This window comes from Chelonoidis abingdonii, chromosome 9 (genome assembly GCF_003597395.2).
Source record: "Chelonoidis abingdonii isolate Lonesome George chromosome 9, CheloAbing_2.0, whole genome shotgun sequence".
NCBI classification, from domain to species: Eukaryota; Metazoa; Chordata; order Testudines; family Testudinidae; genus Chelonoidis; species Chelonoidis abingdonii.
In genome coordinates, this window is record NC_133777.1 from 13,491,917 (window position 1) to 13,516,413 (window position 24,497).

The following is a 24,497-nucleotide window of genomic DNA, read 5'->3' on the forward strand; positions in this document are numbered from 1 at the left end:
TGAGTTCTTGAGGAAGGTCCTTAGTGTCCTGTTGACTTTGTATAGCGCCAGACATTCACAGATCCACGTGTGCGGCATTGAGTCATAGGCTTTCCTATAGTCAATCCAGGCTGTGCTCAGATTGGTCTATATATTAAATAGCAACATCCTTTACATTAAGCAAACTAGAGTTAATTTTTAAAAAAACAAAACCTAGAGATATCTGCTACTTTAAAAAGCAAGATCTTTAGTGCCACTGTATCAAAACCTTTCCCTCCATGCCACACCCTCCCCCTGCATCACTGCAGCAGTGATAGGACTCATTAATTTAATATTCATCATGCTTTTTGCCTGCCTGGAGGATGGACCAGAAGAGGCTTATCATACCAGAGCATGCAACAGTGCTCCATGCTCCTCATTGCCTCTCATCACTTCTGAGTGATGTCTGGCCTCATCTTCACAGCCCTGAATATGAGAGGTTGGAATGATCTCAAAGACTATTCTTTCCTCCATGGCCAGACTTTATACTATAGATAGGGGCAAGGAGACTGACTGTCCCATGGGAGGGACTCTTTGGGAACAGATACATGTTGCTCTTGACTGACATCCCTGAGGGGTGATGTTCGCTATCACCAGAGACTACTGTCTGCCCAGGTCTCATTAAGCCATTAAAAAGCCAATACTTGCCACTGATATCTCCAATTATAGGGGGAAACTGTGGTTAGCTAACATACTGTCATGTCTGTGAGCTAATGCTGATTTTATAAGTGTAGAATATGGCATAAGAACCTTCTTGCCTCCCCCCGACCCCAATAACAGAACTAAAATATGAGTTGGCATTTTTTCCTGGAAGTGTGCCACAAAAGAGACGCCACCGAGTTGAGTAGCTAACATAAGATCAGAGACCTTGCTGGAGGTTGATGATAGAAGCTATGCTGAGCTGGCTTATCTTTGGAAAGAATGCATGTGGTCCTTTCCTCAAGTATTTGGTGCTCTAGGGATGGGCCCACTAGAAGTACTGAGAAGGATGAGAAGAACTGAATGAGGAGTTCCTGATTTGGGGTGTGTTGGTCAGAAGCACAGGGCGCTGAACCTGAATGGGCACAGCTGTGTGACGCGCTCTCCAATACCAACTGGAAAAGTATATTTGCAGCCCCCCAGAAGACAAGCCCAAAAGCGAGAGGTTTAAAAAGTTAAAATCTATGTTGTGTGTTGCCATATGGTTTGGGGCAGAGAGGACTGTGCTTGACACAGCTGCTCAGTGGAGCTGGAACACCTTTAATAGTGGGGATGCTGAAAGCCTTTTACCTCATGGCCCCCCTTACCCTGTCCAAGCCCCCCCTGTCCCTCAAAGTTGGGGTTGGGAGCAGGGCCATGTCTCTGGGAGGGGGGGACCCAGACAGGGGCAAAGGGGCCAAGGCTGAGGGTGGGCTTGGGGTCAGGAATGGAGCCCTGGGCACACGGCCAGTGGCCAGGACCCTGGTAGTGGAGCCCCGGGAGTGGGGGGCTGGAAGCAGGGCTTCAGGAGCAGAACCCCAGGAGTAGGGTGTGGGGGCAGCCCCCAGGTGCAGGGCTGGGAGCGGAGGGTCAGGCATGGAGCCTCAGGCATGCAACCATGGAGCAGGGCGCAAACCCAGCAGCCAGAGCCCCACATAAAACCTGGGAGTGCTGCAGCATCCCTAGTTCCTGCATCTATGTTACTGGGCCTGACACTGGTAGGTCATGCTTCTACCTGCACAATTCAGTCAAGAGGGACAGAAAGTCCCTACATGCACCTTTTCTAAGCCTAGGATGAAAGTAATGAGCCCTATTGCTGTGGTGGTGAGGGTGGTCACAGAACTAGGTGTGAGGAGCTGCGAGCACTGGAGCTTGGGCCTATGCACTAATATTTCAGGCCAAAAACAAACAAACATAGATGCAACACGGCGGGGGGGCGGGGGGGAGAGTGGGACTCTGTGCCAACATGTTGCCAGGGCTGTTACACTCAACCTATCAGAATGCAGGATCTCCTAATGGCATTTTATCATTTTAATTACATTTGAAAATAACATCTTTGGGGAATGTTCTGTGCTAGCTAGGAAAAACCAAGATGATGACTTAGATCTCTCAAGAGCAAACTAAGCTCTTTTCCTTACATGCCAGGATAGTGTTTGTGTCCCAGATATTAGTGCCGATGTTGATCTATGTCAAGCATGCTTATTTCTGCCATGCTGATCTCAGCTTGATGTAACAAATCATGACATGGCAAAATGTGTTTGGAACCGCCCCAAGCAGCATCTCATCTTGCTGTAGCAATGATAGAGGGGATCTTCCCTGAAAGCCTCCTATTGTGTTTCATAAAGCTGCCATCCTTAAGTGTTTTTGTTCTCTCTATTGCAGAATTTATAATCCTTAAGAAATTGGGAGTTTCATTTTCTCCTGGCCTTGAAAATGTGTTCTAATTTATGGGATAAGATGTGTGGTAATTGAGTTCACAACTGAATGCCAAGTCTTTTCTTATCCCCTGGGGTTTTCCTGGGAACTAGATATATATCCCAATATGTTTCAAGTAAAAATAATGAATGAATGAATAAATAAATTCATGAATAACAGCATGCTTCATTTTGTCTATTTCATGGAGAGAGCGAGGAAGCTAATTTTTAAGTATCAGGAATGTGCTCATTATGCAAAAACAGCAAAGCAGATGCAAATATTCATAATAAATATATTAGAAATCTTGTTTTAGCTCCTAGAGGACAAATGCAACAGCAAAATTGGGTATGATTATAATTTTTCTTCGGCCCCCAATGGTATCTTCTTATTTGAATATATATCTGCTTGATCTGGCTGTATCTAGAAGTATGGAGTCTATTGTGCTTGGAAAAGCAAACTAATTAAAGCTACATTCTTTGACACTTCAAATCTGGAGGCTGATGCAAAACTCACTGAAGTCAATGGAAAGGCTCCATTGACTTCAAAAGGCTTTGGATCAAACCCTAAATTTATTGCTGGTCTCATGATCATCAGCTGCTGAGTGTGTCATTTTGTCAATTACATTTTACACTTTTGTAGCACTTTCCATCTGAGGACCTCAAAGTATATGACAAGGGGCCTGGGACATAATATAAATAGGGCTATTCATCATTACCGCCATTTATTCAAGACTAAAATGATACATTGACAATTAAATGTCTTCATAATGATTGAATAGTGCCTAAAGCACCAGATAGGGTCCTTTCATACATTGAAATAGATCAGATAAGTAGTCTACTGTGGAGAAAGATGTCAATCTTTAATTTCAGCATGACTAATGGTGAAAATAAAGGTTGGTCATGATGGAGTCATTCCATGCCTTGCTATGGTAATTGGTGCAGTGTTTGTGGATGAAAAAACAAATCAGTCATTTACACTCTTCTGAAAAATGCTGAAGGACCTCAAAGCTGTGCAAATCACGTCAGTATAAACAAAGATCCTGGCTATGTTCATGACTGCCTCTTTAACTGGCAGTTTTAATTCATCCCCCAGCTCTCGCCTCAACTCCAATATTGAAAATATAAAGAGCTAGAGTACAGGTGGGGACATAGGATTGAAACTGCAAAGGTGGATAGGAGGGAATGTCAGAAAGATCAGGAAAATGCCTGGAATGCAATCCAGGTCTCAACTTCCTGCTCAAGATGTGGCGGATCCATAGCGGGTCTTGCAGTAGGTGCTCAGCAGTACAGATGGACCTCCCAAAAACGATCATTCCACAATCCATTTTTATCTCTTTTCTCTTATTTTTTATTAAATGGTGTTTGATTTTGCTAAATCCCATCCAACCACTAAGCCACTCCAAACTGGCGTGAACCTCTCTGAAAGTAGAACTCAAAATGAAAATGAAGAATGAAAATCAAACTTCAAAATTGTCAATGAAAAAGTGAAAAACAAAGTTTCGTCAGAAAATGTCAAGACTATTTACAAAAATGTCCAGTTTCATAAAATGAGCGTTGGCCAGCAAAACCCAGGATTGTGAGTTCAATCCTTGAGGGGACCATTTAGAGAACTGGGGAAAGAAAAAAACAAACCCCACCCCCACCCCCACAACGATCAGAGACAGTACTTGGTCCTGCTAGTGAAGGCAGGGGACTGGACTCAATGACCTTTCAAGGTCCCTTCCAGTTCTATGAGATAGGTATATCTCCATATTAATTTATTTAAATGGCCACATTACAATTTTTTTCTTCAAATGTCAAATTTCAACCAGTTCTACTCAGCTAGTTATTCTATTCTATTCTGTTCTATTCAGGTTCTTATACTGCCTTGTCATTGTAGTATCCAAACACCTTCCAGTAATGCATGAAGCGATGTGGCTAACATCTGTCTTGTGTGGCTCTCTCTGACTTTTATCCTCTCCCTAAGGGGAAAATTATGTGTGCAGTGAAGTGTTTTATTTTGTTAGGATTTTGTTTGGGGGATTTTTTTAAGTGTACGTATTGTACTAGAGAAGGAAGGGTTACAAAAGTGCCCCTTGCACTGGGAGCAGAAGGTAATGATATTTGCTGTGGTCTTTAGTTCCTGTGCAAGTTCATTCTACAGACTCAAACTGGACCTCGAAAAGGCTTTGCCTCCTGTGCTGTGCTTGTGTTAGAAAGTTTCATTTTGCCAGAAAAGCTGAGTTGTCGACTCCGGTCTTCAGTGGCACTATGACAATGTGCACCAGCTGAAGATCTGCGAGTCAGAATCAGCTAAAAACATCTTTGCATTGTAGTTTCCCGCTTGGCCAACATTTTTCAGATGTGCACATACATGTAATCTGAAGCCAGAGTTTCTTCTAGACTCTTTTTGCAGTAACAGTAACAAAACGCTCTCTGTCAGACACACAAATGCATAATCACATATGCAGCCATGGTATCAGTAAAATTGTCCAGTAATTCCTTATTCCTGGATTTTTTTTTAGGAATATAAATGTGAAAAGATAACAAAATATACTTATTCGAACTAAAAGCCAGCAAAACAAGCTTTGGCATGACACAGTGTGCACAAGAAAGGCCTGCCTAACTGAAAGCTACAAGAGGTAGTTAGATCCTGGTGATGTACCTGGTAAAAGAACCTGAAGAGGAGCATTAACTAATTATATGAGTGCAAGAGCCTGCTTAAGCTAGTTGCACTGCTTAGCAGAGCAGTCTATATACAAAAAACAAAAAAGAAGAAAAAATGTCAATTGTGCCTTTACTACAGTGGCATTTTTCTCTCTATACGCAAGACTTTTGCAATCTCATTCATCCTCTCAGACATGTCAAAGGAAAGGTCCCTCAGTCCCTCTGCTTTCCAATGTTTAATGAGCTACTTTTTTGTATAGTGCAATGGTCTTAAAGGCACTATAATGAATAAAAGCCAGAGTGAAGTCATCTGCTTACAGACCCAGAGAAGACATAGCTTAGATAAGAGTATAATGTGACACTTGAGTCTTACTAAGGTCTACAAATTCAGAGTCGTCTCAGAAGCCCCTGAGACATGTGAAAGGAATGCAAACATCTGCAGCATTTCATTGGATCTAGCAGTCTGTGAAGAGAAGCATCCACTGTGTCCAATAATATGTTTTAAGGTTTGGGTCAAATCTTTTGTGCAATTACCATTTTATATGCTGGACCAAATTCTACCCTGGCATACATTTGTGCAAATCTGTTCTCCTCAGGTGAATTCATGAGGGTGGAGCTTGTCACAATGGGAGGAGCATGCTCACAAGTATCGGAACAAGAATTTGGTTCCTTACCAAAGGCAGGAGGAGAGGATAGTGCAGTTTAAATCATTGTTCTGGTGGAGATTACAGGAGGTCATTTCTCATTTGCATTTTCCTGATTTACCAGGAGTTTGATGGAAAAAAAAGAAACACTAAGAATGGAGAATGTGACATTAATTTAAACAAAAGCAAGATGACCTAAGTTTTCAGTTTTATAGCCTGTGTGAGAGACATTCTCCAACTGAGCTAAACAGAGCTTTATCCATAAGTAGAACAGAATATTGCCAGAAGGGAGCATGAAGAAGAGAGAGAGGAAATGAAAAGGGCTGTAATCTAAAATTAGCACATAAAACTAACTGGAAAATGCTATTGTGTGGGGACTGGGATATCAGATTAAGGAAGACATGACAGGAAACCAAAAAAAGGCAGGGAAGATATTTATCAGTGAATAGCAAAAGGGGTACCTCAATTTGTTAAGGAAGTGCAAACTGTCTTTTGATGTGGGTCTCCTATATGATGTATATAATGTGCCAGATAATGATTTGGCTTTGCTAGAAATCCATGTGCTTACCGCAACCAGGGCTGGCTCCAGGCACCAGCTTATCAAGCAGGTGCTTGGGGCGGCCACTCCGGAGTGGGGTAGCACTTTCAGGTATTGGGCAGCAATTCGGCGGATGGTCCCTCACTCCCGCTGGCAGCAAAGGACCTCCCGCTGAATTGCCACAGATCGCAATCGCGATCACTGCTTTTTTTTCTTTTTCTTTTTTTTTTTTTTTTGGCTGCTTGGGGCAGCAAAACCCCTGGAGCTGGCCCTGACCCCAACCCAAACAATACTGAAAAGTGATTGACCATTACCAAAGCTTTTGCTGGTATCTTGAATGGAACCAGACTGACTGGGAATAAGCATCGCTGAAGAATGGGCTGAAGCCAGGACTCCTAACGTTTTTGGGGTCATGGTGGATAATCAGCTGAACATGAGCTTCCAGAGTGAGTTTGCAGCCAAAAATGTTAATGTGGTCCTGGGATGCATGAACAGGAGAATCTTGAGTAGGAGTGGAGAGGTTATTTTACTGGTGTGATTGCCACTGGAATACTGCGTCTCCAGTTCTGGTGCTCACAACTCAGGAAGGATATTGATAAATTGGAGAGGATTCAGAGAAGAGTTGCGAGAATAATTAAATGATTAGAAAACATGCTTTATAATGATAGGCTCAAGGAGCTCCATCTGTTTAGCTTAATAAAGAGATGGTTAAGGGGTGATTACAGTCTGTAAGTACCTACATGGGAAACAAATATTTAATAACAGGCTCTTCAATATAGCAGAGAAAGATATATAACATGATCCAATGGCTGGAAGTTGAAGCTAGACAAATTCAGATTAGAATTAAGACGTACATTTTTAATAGTGAGAGCAATTAATTATTGAAACAATTTCCCACTTGTTGTGTTGGCTTCTCCATCGCTGACAATTTTTAAATCAAGATTGGATGTTTTATCTAAAAAAACTACTCTAGGAATTATTTTGGGGAAGTTCTCTGGCTTGTGCTATACTGCGGTCAGACTAGGTGATCATAGGGTTCCCTTCTGGCCTTGGAATCTATCCGTCTATGAGTTCTAATACCAGTGCTCACCCCTACTCCCTCTCTGGCCTTGTCACTTGAAACTTCTCTGCCTCAGTTTGCTTACCAATGCAATGGGCATTATACTTGCAATACCTGCCTACCAGGGAAATGGGGAGAAATAATTAGTTAGTGCTTGGACAGCACTCTGCTACTGAGATGCACGATGTAAATGTTAAGAATTGTCACACTGAACACTGAAAATTAAAGTTAATTAAAGCCAAGGTTAGCAGGACCCACAAGATCTGACAGAGCCCAAAGAACAAAAGGGAATATCTAATGCCAAAAAGACAGGAGCCCCGTGCCTGGATTCAGACTCTTTAAAATGCTTGGTGGGGGGGACTATCTTGGATGATATCTGAAAGGAAAACAAACAGCTTCCCAACCCAAATACATTCAATCTTCTATTTATCTGCCAGCTTTTGAGGTAGTAAGTCATCCTTTGAAATGTGCTGCTCTCCATCAAAGGCTTCTTTCCTTGGAGTTTTCTGTGAGGGCGGAAGAATTTCAGGAGAACAATTAATAAATATAAATATCCTCAAGCTTGAAAATAGGCCAAGAGCATTGGACCCTTCGAGGGAATGAAGCTGTCTTTCATAGCTAAGCTCTAGGCAATGCCAAAGGGTGGGTGGGGAATGAGTAGAGCAGAAAAAGAGCAAGTTCTGGTGTGGAGATTAAACTGGAACCAGATTTTTTTATACTCAGTGCATTCAGTTGTCCTCATTTGTGCAGAGATGTGTTCAGGTCTATCTCCCCAACAGAGAAAAGAGGGTTGATTGTGGCTGGGACTGTAAGCCAGTGGAGGAAAACAAGGGGGAAAGAGAACTCACTCTTTGCTCTTCTACATGGCACCTTAGGTCTAGGCACCAATGAGAGTAAAGGGGCGTGCAATCTGCCTCCCTCCGAAATATTAGCCACCACCTTTTCACTGGACCCAGCTGAAGTGGAATGCAAACCCCACAGCTGGGATAGCCTTGCATGAGCATATGAAGGTTTACCCCATGTGCATAACTCCTGTAAACACAACGAACACAAATAATAAAACACCCCTAGGCCTCCCACAGGACAGAAGTATAACAATACAAATTCCCGATGTACTGATGAGAGCCCATGATATAGAACTAATTATATATTTAAACCTTGAGAGAAAAAAGGAAAGGAACTTCAGGGACTCAAATCTCTCTCGATTAGTAGTTCTCTCCAGCGGTTTGTCTGATTAATGGCTGCACCTCACACTGTGACTGTATAATAGGTGCTCTAATAGTACTTTGCCACTAATTATGTGGGGGCTGAAACAATGGGGCTCTTTCTTGAAGAGTAAACATCACACACACACACAGTTCACATTGATAAGCTGGGCTAAAATTAGGGCTGGGTGAGTGGTTTGAAGGATGATAGGAACATATCTGATCCAGGGTGGTCTGCACCATCAGACAGACTTCACGTGTCAGCAGACGAGGTGATAACTAAAACAAATAGTTAATCTAATTTGACGAGTCCACAGCCTGAGGTGGCATAGCTTCAGGCTATCAATGTGCCACTCTTACAGGCACATTTCTGTATGTAAAAACACATGATTCTGGATCTATTTGCAAGTAATAGGCAAAAAAAAATCAAAGACCCTGGTTCTAACTTGCCCAGTTTCCTCCTATATTGATTTTACATTTTAAAATGAATTTGTTTAGACTATGTTTGTGTCTGCCTAGCAAACAAGTGCACCAGCAGGAGTGTTTGTGGACGCTAAATTTTAAGGCAACATTAGAAAAAAATTCATGGGAAGTAAATTTTTAATCTACAAATGTGTTAGCCCTGGAAATCTGATGCTAAGAATTACGCTTATTCAGGCCTCAATTCAGCAAAGTACTTAAGCATGTGTCTAGCTTTGAAGAAATGACTTACTTGAATTGAGGGCCTCAACACACCTGAAGGGCTCCAATCACAACAGCGAGAATGCTCATGGTGTTTATTTGACACTCCTCCATCTCTTGTATAAAACAAGTCTCACCTGAGCTCAACCCTTGCCTGAGCTCAACCTTTGCCTGTCTACGGAGTTCTCTCTCATTTCCAGCCATTGTTTATTTCCCACATTAGAAACATTTTTTGCCGTTGCAAGCTCCTTAAGGTAGGCATCTTAGCTACCCCGTGCTCTGACTAGTGCTGACCAGGTTGGCAGCATGCAACAAATTCATTCTTGATTCACACTAGAACCACTTATTTGTGAATTTCCTTTGGCGGTTAAATAACAAACAATCAACACAAAAGTCTCTCTCACATCTTGATTACTCAAGAAAACAGCATCACTATTCCAGGTTGACAGGTAAATTTGCAAGTAGGCATTTTAAAAGCCACATGATGTATCTGATCAAATATTTACTGTGAATACCATATGCATTTTGCTGAACATGTTATGTCCCTGATAGACTGTAGAAGCTTCCTTGGGTGTATTCTTCACATATCTACAGATTCTCATGTATGGTATTTTGAGTAAAACTGCATTCAGGTACTTTTTTCTACAGTGAATATTTGGCCTGATAGATGTGCAGGACTCCTAAAGAGATGTTCTGCTCTATCATGTTAATCCTCCTTAGTTCATGGATTATTGACCTAATCAACAATGACAGCCCCTTCGGAGCCATTGCATCTCATTGCATTAATCTGGCTGTCACACATGCTTGAGAAGGTGAACAGCATCCATACTCTGAGCAGTATAACTTCATCAACCTTAACAGCAGGTACACAAGACCACTCATGGTGAAACCCACTCTGTACAAAGGGACAGCACAAGGCCTATGTGCCAGTTAAGTCCCCAAAATAGACTTTAAACAGGATTTAAGTGGTTCATAGACCTTGGGGTGGCTCTTTGCATGTGGACTTCACCACAACATAGCATATCCTTTTGTCTGAATGGGAAAAAAATCAGTACATATTTTCAGTGTTGAAAGATAGGGACAGACCCTGAACCCAGACTTCTGTCCACTTTGCATCACCAGTAAAGAGGCAGAGAGCTGTCCTAGCATGGCACTGAGTCCTCCTTAGGCTGCTCTGAGCTACTGGGGGGAACTGTTTTGGGCCAGAGCATCAGGGTAGCAGAAAGGTGGCTTCGAGTCACACCCCTCCCCCACGTGCATGCACAAAAACTAAATAAATCAAAAAGTCGAAACAAGACAAGTCAATATTTGATGGTTTCCCCTCACAGATACCTAGAAGCAGTGAAATGAAAATTAACACACAGTCTAAAATTCTAGTTCCTAGCCTGAGCTCCTGCACACAGATGTGAGCTTCTTATAAGACATGGACTAAGGAACTCAGCCAAAGCCCATTCAAGCTAATTAATAAGAGTCTTTCCATTGATTTCAAGGTGCTTTAGCTCAAGTTATGAGTGCCCTCAATTCCCACTGAAACAAAGCTGAGAGTGCTTAGCAACTTGCTGGATCCTAGCTGAGGTACTTGCATGCCCTCCGTTACCAGAGCATTTGATCTGAGTATCACACAATCTGTAGTGTATTTATCCTCACAATACCCTTAGGAGGTGGGGCAGTGCTGTTACAGCCATTTGACTGATAAGGAACTAAGACACAGAGAGACTAAATGATTGTCTGAAAAGAAGGAAGCCTGTAGGGTAGCAGGGAATTGATGCCAAGTCTCCAGCTAGCCACCTGCCCATGGGCTACCCTTTCTTTCAACTAGGCTTTGATGTACATATCATAAAAAGGAGCACTATTCTGAAGGTTAAAGCAGAAGGGAAGCACTTCTGGTTTTTGGAAATGTAATAGGTTCTGGAAATGTTTTAAACACAGGAAGGCATTTATTGGGTTAATTACAGAACTGCAGCATTATCACACTATGGTTATACCATATAGTCAAAGTGTAGGGAAGGAAACAGAGTAAAGAGTCAGGAGTCCATTGAAATATAGGAATAATGAGTGAATGTTAGTCTAAGATCCTATAGGAAGGTTGTTAACAACTTACAGACCAGCAGCAGTTTCACATAAAATAAACATCCTTCTACAGATTCCCTCTATTGTGACTAAGAAACCTTTTAATGGAAGCCTATAACTGGAATCTACCAGCTCTCAGAACAAGAGTAGGCTCCTGAGCTACTCCACACTTTCAGGAAGAAGAGATCTTCTCAGCTATGCTACTCCCCACAGGCTAAACTAAACTCCTGAGGTGTACTGAACTCACAAGCCAGAATGAGCTTTCTCAGGACTAGGTGCAGACTTCTGACACAACTGAGCTCCTATGCTAGAGAAACCTATTTGAGCTGAGGCAGAGCTCTAACCAGCCAGAATTCTGTAACTGAAATCAGCTCCTTCCCTGTGCAGCAGCCTTTATAGTCTGTTAGCCCCAGGTTCTAGCCAATTGGGTTCCTCCACCTGACTCAAAATGGAGTCTCACAGCTAACAACAAACATTACAGCTTCTCGGAAAATCCTACCAAGGCATTGTTTACCTCTCAGTTATTTCAGAATAAAGGCAATTAAGAGAAGGAAAGGAATAAAATAACAGTAGTAATAAACCCTGTAAAGTGTACCTTGTGTTTACTCTCTTTAGCAGTCATTAAAGGATTTGAATATACATAGGTCCAAGGGGAGGGGATATAGAGCCTTCTGCACCTCGCCCCTTGTGGGACTATTGGCATTTTGTGCTTGGGAAGAACAAGGACTGCTTCCTCTATGCACTCCTAGGCTGGCTGCAAAGGGCAGGCAGGGAAGAGGTGGGGATATGGCTCTGGTAAAACTTCTGTACCAGCCTACAGAGCTAGCCCAGCACATAAGAGAAAGCAGCTGCACTTTGTCAAAGGGGACTGGGGAAATCAAGGAAGCACAGTGGTTCTAGGAGTCATGTTACCTCCCTGAGCTCCTCCCGGGCCAGTGACCAGCTGCATGTCCCTGTACTCAGGGCTATAGCTAAATACCACAATTGCCCGCTCTACACAGTAAGAAAGCTGCTGCAGAATTTCAATGCATATTACCCATCAGTTGTCTGCTCTGGCACAACCATCTCTATCTAGAACTGCAAAATGTGATCACAAATTAAACATCTACTTCCCAAATATGTAGTTAGGGTATATTTTTCCTTTGAAATATATTTGCAATTTAAATGAATCCATTTAGACACTCCAGCTACACATTTGCCATATCTTTATTGCACTTTTACCACATTGCAAACAATTCCACAAAAAATGCTGCAAAAGTAAGCCTAGAGGCTGCCGAAAGCAGCTTTTACCCATGTATGTATATATTTACACAAAACTATCAAAAGCAAAGTTGGAAAAGTAACAGCCCTACTATGATAGTCTAGAAAGATCAGAGCTGCTACTTTCTTATGGATAAATAGTACAACTTGTCATTGTACATCACTCTGTAAAACCAACATTCAAGTATTCTTGTCAATGCGCAGTTATTGAAATCCCCTTGCAGCTAATCACGGTACTTATTGTTGTGGCTGTTATTTTTGCTTTTAAAAAGTTCATGTGTCTTAACCCTTTAAATGCTGAGTAGTTGAAAAACAAAGCATTCAATGTAAAGTAGGTACAGTGAATGAGAGCACTTAAAGGGTTAACACAAAATACTAAGTGGACTGTCACCAAGAATAAATTGTGAGTCACAAAACTATGCTGTCCCTCTTTTGTTAAATTTGGTAGGTAGGTGCCTGTGGTTTTTCATAGATATACCATATATAAATACAAAATATTAAATAAAGGCCTCCTTTCTATACAGAAAGATTAGGAGGTGTTTTGCCACCAGACTAGCGTCACCTGTCAGTGACCTCAATATTTTCCAAACCTTTTCATATTCTGATTTAGGAACTATTTAAAAGCATCACATTAGACTTATTTTTCTTAATTAACTAATCCTTCACAGAGTCTACACTTTACCTACTTTGGGAACAATTAAATCTCATTTTTGAATTCATTGAATTCACAAAGTTGCATACACAGTCTTTTGCAAGACTTTTTTTATCTTCTTTACTTAGCTAGTAAAAATGCAGTTGTGTGATTTAACTACCTCTTGGTTGTAATAGTGTTAACATCAGTGTCAAAGTCATTTTCAACCACATTAACATAACCATCTTTTTCTATACAGTCGCTAACAGCATTGAGAACAATCCGTAGCCTCCTGTCCATTGCCTCTAGGTGTAGCTGGTAAAGGATGGGTGCAACTTTATCTTTTAGTAACGATTCCTCCATCAAGTGACTGAGTTTGTATTCCTCCTTGGCTAATAACTGTAATCGCAGATAGGTAGACTTCCTTATTCTAGGAATAAAGGAAAAAGAGTAAATCAGTATTTGAGTTACACTTTATTACATGTGGCATAACAGACAGAATTGAAATAATCCTTCTCATGATAATGTGGAAGACACTGACATAAGAAAACATGGTATATAAGTAATATACCGGGCACATATTCTTAATGAATGGCCAACATTTTCAAAAGTCTTTAGTGGTTTTGGGTGGCTCAATTTTTAAATGCCCTGTTGAGATGTATTAAAAAGGCCTGATTTTCAGAAAATGTTGAGCACCCACCATCTGAAAATTGATCCCCTTTAAAGTTTCTCAGATTGGGGACCCAAAAATTAAGGCACCCAGTATCACTAGTCACATCTGAAATTCTTGGCCAGTGACATTAAGGGTAAAATTTTCAAAACTCTCTAAGTGAGTTAGGAACCTAAGACCCATTTTTCAAAATGTACTTAGGTCAAAGAGACTTGACAATCACAAAAAGTTGAAGAAATCAAAAGTTTGCTCTGATAGTAACTGAAATAGTTTTGCTGAAAATCTCTTTCTACTGATGCAAATGAGGTATACACGTGAAAAAAAGACTTTGAGTAACATTTCAAAGTGCTAAAATGACTTAAGAGCCTAAATCTCATTTTCAAAAGGGACTTAGGTGCCTAACTCTCTCTGAAATCTGTGGGATTTAGGCTCCTAAGTGCCCAAAGAGCATCAGTGCAGAACTTTTTAACAAGAACATACTGCCCATAGCTTTTAAATGAAATTTCATGGAAGACTAAAACCAACATTTAGAGACGATTTCTGTGCAAGCATTTAAAAAAACCCACAAAACAATTAAGCTGAGAAGACATGCATATGAACTCTCAGGCAACTACACTACATGGACAGTGGTGTACAATCTGTATCTGAAATCTCCTCTTCTAGATCGAGCTCAGCACGGTGCACATCTAGATGGGAAATCCATAGACAGAAAACCTCTTTTGCACCTGTTTTCACCACATTTGACTGTAGTCACTCCCTCAGCTTTGTAAGCACCAATTAAACAAACAGATTGTGTTGGTCAACAGTAGATGCCCAACAATACCCAGAGTGCCTTAAATGAGTGGTTCATTCAGCACATGGCTCACTCCTGAGCATTTCAGTCATGCCAGCTGAAAAAAAACAGGCCTCATTACAGATTAGGAATAAATGCCAAAATAAAACATACCTACAGCACTGGTTTAAAGGCACCAATATGGAGAGCTCATCATGGGAATATTTTCCAAACCTATTGAAAAATAAAGGATGAAATGACAAAGGGTATCTCAATGTCTAGTCCACATCTGTATTTTTTCATTCCAGAAAATTTGCAAAAAGATCTTTAGGAATATAGGGCCCGATGAGTGAAGGCAATGGGAGCTTTGCCACTGGGTGCATGATCACGGACTGACAAGATGGGGAAAAAGAGAGACAATTGTATCAAGTCCCTGCGCTTAGCTCCCCTCCCCTGCAAGCATCTGTCATTGGGGTGAAATGTGGGTGAAGTGGGAGCAGGTGGGGCCCCAGCAAAAATGATGTACAAGGGCCTCACATTTTTCTCAACAGGCCTTTTCAAGGCAAAGAACAAAACAAAGTCTGTGTCTTAAATTGATGGTGATTTACTATTCTGGGGAAAATTGAATGTAAGTAAATTATATTACCAAAGCAGAAGAATAGTCTTATGATTAATGAACGGGACTGAGGCTCAAGACATCTGGATTCAGTCCCAACTGTACCACAGCCTTCCCCTATCAGCTCAGGTAATTCATAGAATTCATATAATTCTCTTGGGCTCAGTTCCCCATCTGTGAAATGGGGATAATAATACTTCCTTTCTCACACTCTTTGTCTTACCTATTTATATCAGAAGCTCTTCAAGAGAGGGCTGTCTCATATCTATGTTTGTACAACATCTAGTCCTATGGATCCCTGATTTCGGTAGGGTCTCTAGACATTGCTGTAATACTAATAATTAATCATGTCTATACTGAAATGTATAAATTATCTCCATAGTTGTGTTGTCATGAAGTTAGTCTGGCCAAAATTATTCCATTGATCAATAAAATTATGAACATATTTACCCTCTTCCATTATCTAAGTGGATAATAAATGTTTCATTTCCAAACTTTTCAAAGGTTTCATAGTGATGTCGATCCATGTTTCCTAGAGAATAATAATAATAATAATAATAATAGTGATAATAATGATAAAACAAAACAACACCACTCTACACTGTTATTCCTAAAGTTTTGTTGCTGAGAATGCAAATTGGCAGATAGTCCAGAAGCCGCTTATTTCAGCCATGATCAGAATATTTCTGACTTTCTTAGTTATCTATGAAAAATTATTGTAGTTAGTCATTATTAGCTATGAAAAATGCTAAAAGATGTGGCAAATTACAGAAGAAGATATTTTTGTTCAATACTTTTTAGCTTGATTCTATATTATCTTCTAACTGAGGACTTTGCACATCAGTTGGGAACTCTTAAATATTTATTTCTTTTGATTTATTTAAAATATCACTAACCTTTCACTTGGAAGCTTTTATATAATTTACAATATACATTCTCATATAACAACAGATGATAAATTTCTCGTACCATTTTTGAGGGCTAAATTACGATTTGCCCTGTGTAAGCCACAGCGCATAGTTGCTCTACGAATCATGATCTGGTTTCTAGGTCCTTCTCCCCTGACATCCCTATCTCTAGAGCCTGCTACTTCTAGCATTCTGGCTGGCTGGCACATTTATCAGAACAAGGCTTGTCTCCAGCCACTGCCACCTTTGACTGCCCAGTCGCCACCCATATGTGTGGGCACAGGAAGTAGCAGCTCTACAGAGCCCACTCTCCCCTGTATGCTCGGACCCACCACACATGCAGCCCAAGGGGATAAGAAATTTTTGTGCTCTCTTATTCCCCTGTGCAGGTGTATAGGGCAAGCTACCATCTTTCCCTAAATAATTAACCTCTCAGCAAACCCTGTGAAATTGCCAGCATCCCCCTCGGAATTCCTTATCTTCAAAAGGCTTGGAGAAAAGATGAGTGTTTCAACCCATTTGTGATTAACATATCCAAACTCTAGAGGACCAAGCGAGAGGAAGTGAATTCCCTCACTGAGAATGCCCTGCCAGCTATCCAGTCTCTGTTATAATGAGGGGTTCTGCTCAAGCACCTCAGCTGACCTCAACTTCACAGAGAGACAATCTCTGACGTACCCAAGTCCTAAACCAGTAAGACCTTTTACAGTTAAAATCAACACTGATGTTCCAACTCCCAGGCAGCCAGTGAGCTCACAAAGCACCAATATTGTATTGTCTTGGTGTGAAGCTTTACTCTAGGAGCCTGTTAGGATGACCAGATGTCCTGATAAAATGGGGACTGCCCCCATCGGTCAGGATGCAATTTGTCCCAATATTTCGCTTTGCTGGCAGCACTGGTTTTTCTGTTTTTTTTCTCAGCACTCGGCTTTTTTTTTTTCACATTTAATTTCAGAAAGGGGAATTACACAAAAATGAGGAGGTTAATTAAATAGAAATTAAAAGGTACAGCACCAAAAGTGAAATTCCTGCAAAAACTTTTGAAAGACACCATAAGAGGCTCAACTTAAATGTACACCCCAAATTAAAAAACAGTAAGGGAACCAAAAAAGGGCCACCGTTGCTAAACAATAAAGTAAAAGAAGCGGTGAGAGACAAAAAGACCATCCTTTAAAAAGTGGAAGTTAAATCCCAATGAGAAAAATAGAAAGGAGTATAAACTCTGGCAAATGATGTGTAAAAATATAATTAGAAAGGCCAAGAAAGAATTTGAAGAACAGTTAGCCAAAGACTCAAAAAGTAGTAGCAAAATTTTTTTAATGTACATCAGAAGCAGGAAGCATTCTAAACAACCAGTGGGGACACTGGAGCATTGAGATGCTAAAGGAGCACTCAGTGAAATCCATGGTATGCCCATAGCTTGAATACTGTGTGCAGATATGGACGCTCCATCTGAAAAAAGATATATTGAAATTGGAAAAGGTTCAGAAAAGGGCAACAAAATAATTAGGGGTATGGAACAGCTGCCATATGAAGAGCGATTAATAAGTTTGGGACTTTTCAGCTTGGAAAAGAGTTGACTAAGGGAGGATGTGATAGAAGTCTGTAAAATCATGACTGGTGTGGAGAAAGTAAATAAGGAAGTGTTATTTACTCCTCATAACACAAGAACTAGGGCTGAAATTAAATAGGCAGCAGGTTAAAACACACAAAAGGAAGTTTTGTTTTTTTTTAAACAACGCACAACCGGAGGATGTTGTGAAGGCCAAGACTATAACAGTGTTCAAAAAAGAACTAGGTAAGTTCATGGAGGATAGGTCCATCAATGGCTATTAGCCAGGATGGGCAGGGATGGTGTCCCTAGCCTCTGTTTGCCAGAAGCTGGGAATGGGCAACAGGGAATGGATCACTTGATGATTACCTGTTCTGTTCATTTCATCTGGGACCAGGGCCGCTCGGGGGGGGGGGGCAAATGGGGCAATTTGACCCAGGCCCTGGCCCAGCAGAGGTCCGAGTCTTCGGCCGACATTTTGGCAGGAGGGCGGTCAGGGCTGCTGAAGATGCAGAGCAACTGAAGGCCCCCCCCACACCAAAATGCCGCTGAAGACCAGGACTGATGCCAAGTGAGTACAAGTGCTGCAGCTCCCCCACTTTGCCCCAGGCCCCCTGAATCCTCTGGGCAGCCCTGTTTGGGACACCTGGCATTGGTCACTGTCTGAAGACAAGATACTGGGCTAGATGGACCTTTGGTCAGACCCAGTATGGCCATTCTTATGTTCTTAGTTAAACATGTTACTTAGCATGTTTTCTAACATTTTGCTCTCAGTGAGCAGCTACAGTCTGTACTGGTTTCAGTTTCCAAATGGTTCAGTACATTACAGCAGCCCTAGGATATGTTATTCTTGTTCAGTATTTGTAAGTATTTTATTTCTGAATGGGTTGCACATAGAAAAAATACTGTTTGTGGTATATTCTCCATCTTTCCTGATTCAGCATCAACAGTCTTCTGTTTATCTACCACACCTTACGCACTAGCACACAGGTGTTCAGAGACCTACCAATAATACACAGCCTGGACATGTACATATAGAAAGCATCCATTACAACAGAATGACATTCACTTCAAACTGTGTTGTAGAGGCTCTGAATTTCCATGAAGAAAATTTCATTTGACTGTCAAAAACATTTCATTTGACTGCCAATATGGTTCTATAAATCTTTGTTCTTTTAATCCACACTGATGCAAATATGTCCAAATAAATATGCAATATTTCACAATTACCCAAATTGCACATACAAGTAAGTGCAATTCTAGGTGTGCAACAGAAAATTGCTGAACTATACAAAACACTGTATGGAGAATTGGTTCTTACTATAATTAAATGCTGCATTTAATTTTAAAAGATCTGAAACATACCCATTAGAAAATCAAAAATTGTCATATCCATTATATCCAAAATTCTGGTCCCACTGTCATAAGGTGGTGTTTGTTTAACTTCTTCACAATAATCCGGATCAACTTCCCATCTGGAAAAGAGATATTGTTGATTGTTTATATCCGATCTAAAAGTTACTCAGTATAACAAAACCTTTCAAGGATTTAGTTGTACTGCAGTGGGTTAGGATTAGCACATGTACTACCAACTCTACAGGCTGTTTTACGCAATACAAATTCTGATAAAGATTGTGCCTGATGAATTAAGGTAAATTTTCTAGAATTTCTAGAAGAATCATGAGTTTAAGGAGATCAGGTGTGCCTTCTAAGTAATTATAAAGTCAGATATCTGAACTACTCAAAATTTGTTTAGGACTGACTGGTTCACTACTGGACACAGATAGAGGCCTTGATCCAGAAAAGACTTATGCAAGTGCTTGTCTTTAGACATGGGCATACTGTTTCTTCCAGATTCTAAATATTTATTTTTTTCCAAGTACATCATTGTCTAGGCGCCTGATTTAATGCCCACTGAAGGCAATGAAAAGGCTCCCATTGACTTCGATGGGTTTTGGATTAGACCTCTGCAGAATTTGTGTTTATTTTTTAATTAATCACTGCTTATATTCTACCCAGCAATATATTAGCTCTGCTCCTGGAAATCCCTTTTCTTCTCCACTACTCACTCTGCTTTCTTGCGTTTATGGTAGGAGCGCCGCCATGGATTTCTCCAGGTTTTCCTTTTAGCTAAAGACAGGTCAGGTAGGAAAGCAGCGAGAGAACCTTCGATCTGATCTGGTTTTCCACAAAGAGCATGCTCGGTTGAGCAGTAGTATGAGCACTCGCCATAGAAACAGATGTTGTTTGCTGACAAAGGAAGGGAAACATCTGAAAACTTTCTCTTTTATTAGTGTTTTAGAGTAGGTAAAACACACAGAAATACACAAACAACCATGAACAATTATATGATCTTGACTCAAAGCCCACTGATGGCTGTGGTAGTCTTTCCATTGCCTTCAATGAGCTGATCCAGTGTCCACTGAAGTCAATGGAAAGGTTGCTATTGGTTTCAGTGGTTTGGAGGGGGGTCTGGATCAGGCCCTCTGTGAAAATTTCCAATTTATGTAAAATAAAAAATAGCTTCCTCTACACTTTTCCAACTTCAATATGCCTTTTGAGAAACATTAGTCCCTACGGACACTGACGGTAAGCTCTAGATTTAACATAGTTCCCCCAAATACAGTACCTGAACATTAGATAATAACCAATATTGCTAAGAGTTTGCTCAGCACTTTCTGGAAATCAGGTCCCTTTGATATGTCTCAAGTTGGGAATCTAGAAATTAAGGTATTCAAAATCAATAGTCACTTTTTAAAATTCTGTCTCATTTCTTTCAGCACTGACAGCATTTTTTGGTATAACATGTTTTCATTTTTACAAGGGAGAATCGTTTGTGATACATGCCCAGTTTTCTAGGGAATCACAGAGCTAGCTTTGGCAATAGATACCTTAAATTTCCTCTCTGCATGCTGCATTATTGCATTAGCCAACAAACAGAATGCCTCACAGCAACTTATCATACTTTACAGGGTCTAGTACTTTAAAATCATAGATTTGCGTTGTACTAGGAGTGCCGTAATCCACTTCTCAAGTGAATACACTAGAAGGCTGAAGGATGAGTACTTTACCCCATGAAAGAAACCCAGATTATTAGCAAGAAAAGCAGAGTGATGTTCCTATTATTGCTGTTTTACTACAGGGCTTTAAACATTTGCTTTGCACAAATGTGTAAAATATAAGTGTGCAAGATTGTGTCCTCTCCTTAGGCTACTGTGACACAGGGATAAGGAGTAAGAAGCTCCACTCTTAGTACAGCTCACTGCAAGGCCAATGTAGCACCACTGGGCTTGAGTGCTGGTGGCAGAGTTGCTCTTCCTAGAGAGCAACTCACTGAAAATGGGGCAGGGATGGGTGAAGCCATGGCTCAAACACATATCCCTTCACAGGCTGGCCTTCAGAACCTGCTGTCTGCACAGGCAGCTCTGTGCTACACTATAAAGGAGTGTGGTTAGTTACTTTCCCCCTAAGGCAATAGGACAGTTCAAGGTCTCCGAGGCCAAATGCTTCCTGGAGCTTGCTCTGCGGTGGTGCAGCTCTGCATAACCATTTTGTTGGAGCTCTGTGCCAATGGCATGATCTAACCCCGTAGCAAAAGAAAGCATCCAAAGCGGAATCTGAATAGTGTGCGGACATAAGGTAGGTGATGCAATGAGGAGAAAAGGTAGAGAGGAAGAATGCTAGCACTGTACTGTCAAGGACCACATTGCATGTTTAAAGAGGACACTCCCTCAAACAGATGAAGAAGCTACAATAATGCTGATGTGTCCTTTTGTAAAGTAAGGCTGAACATACTTTTAAATTCAGGAGACTATGAAAGTGCAGTAAGCTTGTGATGATTCCTTTACTGATTGGAATTGCTCAGGTCTATTGTTTAGAGAACAGACTGATTACCATGAAATTGTCTCAAACAATCAGAGTGCAGGGTTGATGGATTATTACTTAACAGTTTTTCCTAGTTTCCATGCATTTTGGTTGTGGGCATCTGATTTGTGCATTATCCCTATGGTTATTAATCAGCGGCCACATATCATGCAAATCCCTGTACTCTGATAGGCTAGCAGCCATTATTAGTCAATGAGGGTACAAGAACAATTCCCTAATTGTCATATATCGTGTCCTCAATGTTTATGTACATTGGCTAAGTTCCTTCTGATTTGGTTCCTAAACGCAATGTACATGAATATATATTATGTTTATCCTGGGGGGCAAAGCATTTTTGACCAGTAGAAAGAGAGCGAGAGAGACAAAAAACAGTAAAAGTGAAAAAAACGAAAAGGAGAAATGATAATAAGGGGAAAGAAGAGCCAAAAAGATATTTTTGAACTTGAAATAATAATAATAAAAATCTTATGGCAATTTGAGCACCTTCTCTTTTAAAAAAAACGTTTTTCCTTTCATTTAAAATGTGACCATTGCCTGAACAATTTCAGGATAAAAATAATAACTTCAGGAGATTTCCCATAACTCAGAAATAACCACATCCTTGACTGATAAACCCTTTGGGTTGATTATTTCCTATAAGAACCTCAGCCTTCAGTCTTGCTGCGTGTTCAACAAAGGATATGATTAATAGGTTTCAAACAGGAATAACACTCAATTTAGCCTTTAAATAACTTGAAACAGCCCTGTAATGCATATCTATACACTGGCAGCTTTGGAAAATATCTTTCACATTGCATAGGAATACAGCTCTATCTATCTATCTATCTATCTATCTATCTATCTATCTATCTATCTATCTATCTATCTATCTATCTATCTAAAATTTAGCTTAAAAATAAACTACTATAGGCCACAACATCAGGATCACCAGTCTAAAATGTGTAGGGGGTTTTATTTCCTCTCTTAAGGCTCTCCTCCAAACTGCCACTGTAGCGCTAGTCTGGCTGCAGTTTTCCACAAGGCTACACATGCATTGAAGCTTTTTAGCTTTGTCTTTGATCACGACTGTTAAATCAGGAAAGTTTCATGCCTCCATCTGAATTTTTTTCATAATCCATAATGAAAGAGGGATGTGGTCTGAACATTGGCTGAATGCTATGGTAAGCTGCAGTTTACTAGGAAACTGGATTATCACATTGTATTCAGCACTGGTACTATTAGCTATTAACTCCTGAGGAAAAATATTTGAGATTATGCCTTTGAAAGAAATTAATCTAGACAAACTATTGTAATAGACACCAGGCTAAACACAAAAGAAGATGTGCACAAAATCACACATAGGATCAGATTGTGATCCTTGCTGCAGGATAAAAGAGGGGAATGAGGGGACATAAAGAGATCCCCCCCGCCTACCCCCATGCTTCCTACCCATATTGAAGGCGGCACTGCAGTGGGAAGAACAGCCACCCTCTAGCTACTACTCCTCATCCTGTACTGGTGGGCATGGAGTGCGGAGGGCAGGAGCAGGGAATGGGCAGACCCTTGGCACAGCTTACTTCCTCCATGAGAAGTCAGAATTGGGTCTGCGCTCTGAGGGGTGGTGCTAGGCATAAGTAAACTATGCAACTGCTTAGGGCCCCAAGCAGATTAAGTGGGCCCTGCTGTAGTGTTACCCCCCAAATACCCTTCATCTTATTTAATGTGGACTTTTTAACAAGTGTTGTGTTGTGTTGGTCTATTTATTGGTTTGAGGAAATAATACAATTAGTGTTTTAAGGGGAGGGGCAAGGGCCTCCTAGAAAGATTCTTGCTTAGGGACCCCAATGGCCTAGTACCGCTTCTGTGTCTGCTCCTGGGTCAGCACAACTGTGTGTTGCCCCACACTTGGGTCAGATTGTAAGAGTGCCATCTAGTCCCCATGTTTTCACTTAGTCGAGTGCCAGCGTTGCCTGTTCATTTGCTGATGTGGATAATCCACTGATATTTATCTCGATAGTCTGAGATACTTTCTCTTTAAAGTCTACATGAATCTGCTTACACCTGGAGGGAGGAAACTTATCATCCGCTATCCTGAACCATAACTGTTTTGTAAAGAGCAAAAGACTCAACAATGACACTCATCTGCTGTCATATTTGCTTTTTTTAGAAGGGAATCACATCAAATACCGCACTTTGTACTGCAGGATGAATGAGTATGACTTGAATGCAGTCAGCAGCTTTCCATATTGTTAGTGCAAGTAACCGGGAATAATAATTTGGCATTCATCACGTAATAGTATCTAAATAAATCCACAGCAAAGTTTCTGGCATATCACCACAATCACATCAACTGCTGCTTGGGATGACAGACCTAACACGACACAAGCTGGTTGCACTGTGCTTTCCAATCAATCATTGTTCTTATTGGGGCATAACCAGCTATTGATTTTTACCCAGAACTCCCATTGACTTCAATGGTTATCCCAGGCATTGAAGGATGGCAGGATATGTCCTGTTGTTAGGACAACAAATCTGAAGCAAACCCACAAGAGTATTTCTTGGTGATAAGTTACAGTCAATAACAAGGCCTTTACTGCCACCAATTGCATGCTCTGTTGGCCCAGACTTGTGGCCCATAGTCCCACTGGCTTCTAAAGGCTTGTGCAGGGGACTGCAGGATTCTGGGACTGTAGCTCACATCTTAGCATCATTGAAATGAGAGAAATGTGTTGTGCAAATCTCTTCTAAATGGGCATTTTACCATTACAAATATTTCTACCACTTCTTGCATGCAGGGATTGAGGTGAGGTTGGGTTGTATTAATATGGGGGTATATCTCTCTGAATAGCATTCTTCAAAAGGATTTCTTAAAAAAAAAAATTCAAAAACACAGATGCCGAATATTTGTAATAATCCACAAGCCCCGTTAAGATAAATTCAAATAGGTTTTTTTAAAAAGTTTCTTTTAGATTAAAGTAGATCATCTGCAT

At 40.8% G+C, this 24,497-nt stretch overlaps 1 protein-coding gene across 1 annotated transcript in view; it reads right to left on the reverse strand.

Annotated features, from left to right (window-relative positions):
- Window positions 1-12,422: 12,422 nt before the first annotated feature.
- Window positions 12,423-24,497, reverse strand: part of FAM20C (FAM20C golgi associated secretory pathway kinase) — an 83,515-nt gene continuing 71,440 nt past the window's right edge. Inside the window, exons 6-10 of the mRNA XM_032771007.2 lie at window positions 19,713-19,893; window positions 19,009-19,118; window positions 15,634-15,715; window positions 14,742-14,801; window positions 12,423-13,555 (exon numbers count right to left, since the gene is read on the reverse strand). Coding sequence (XP_032626898.1) covers window positions 13,303-13,555; window positions 14,742-14,801; window positions 15,634-15,715; window positions 19,009-19,118; window positions 19,713-19,893 — 686 coding nt within the window. The 3' untranslated portion in view covers window positions 12,423-13,302. The remainder of the gene's footprint in view (window positions 13,556-14,741; window positions 14,802-15,633; window positions 15,716-19,008; window positions 19,119-19,712; window positions 19,894-24,497) is intronic.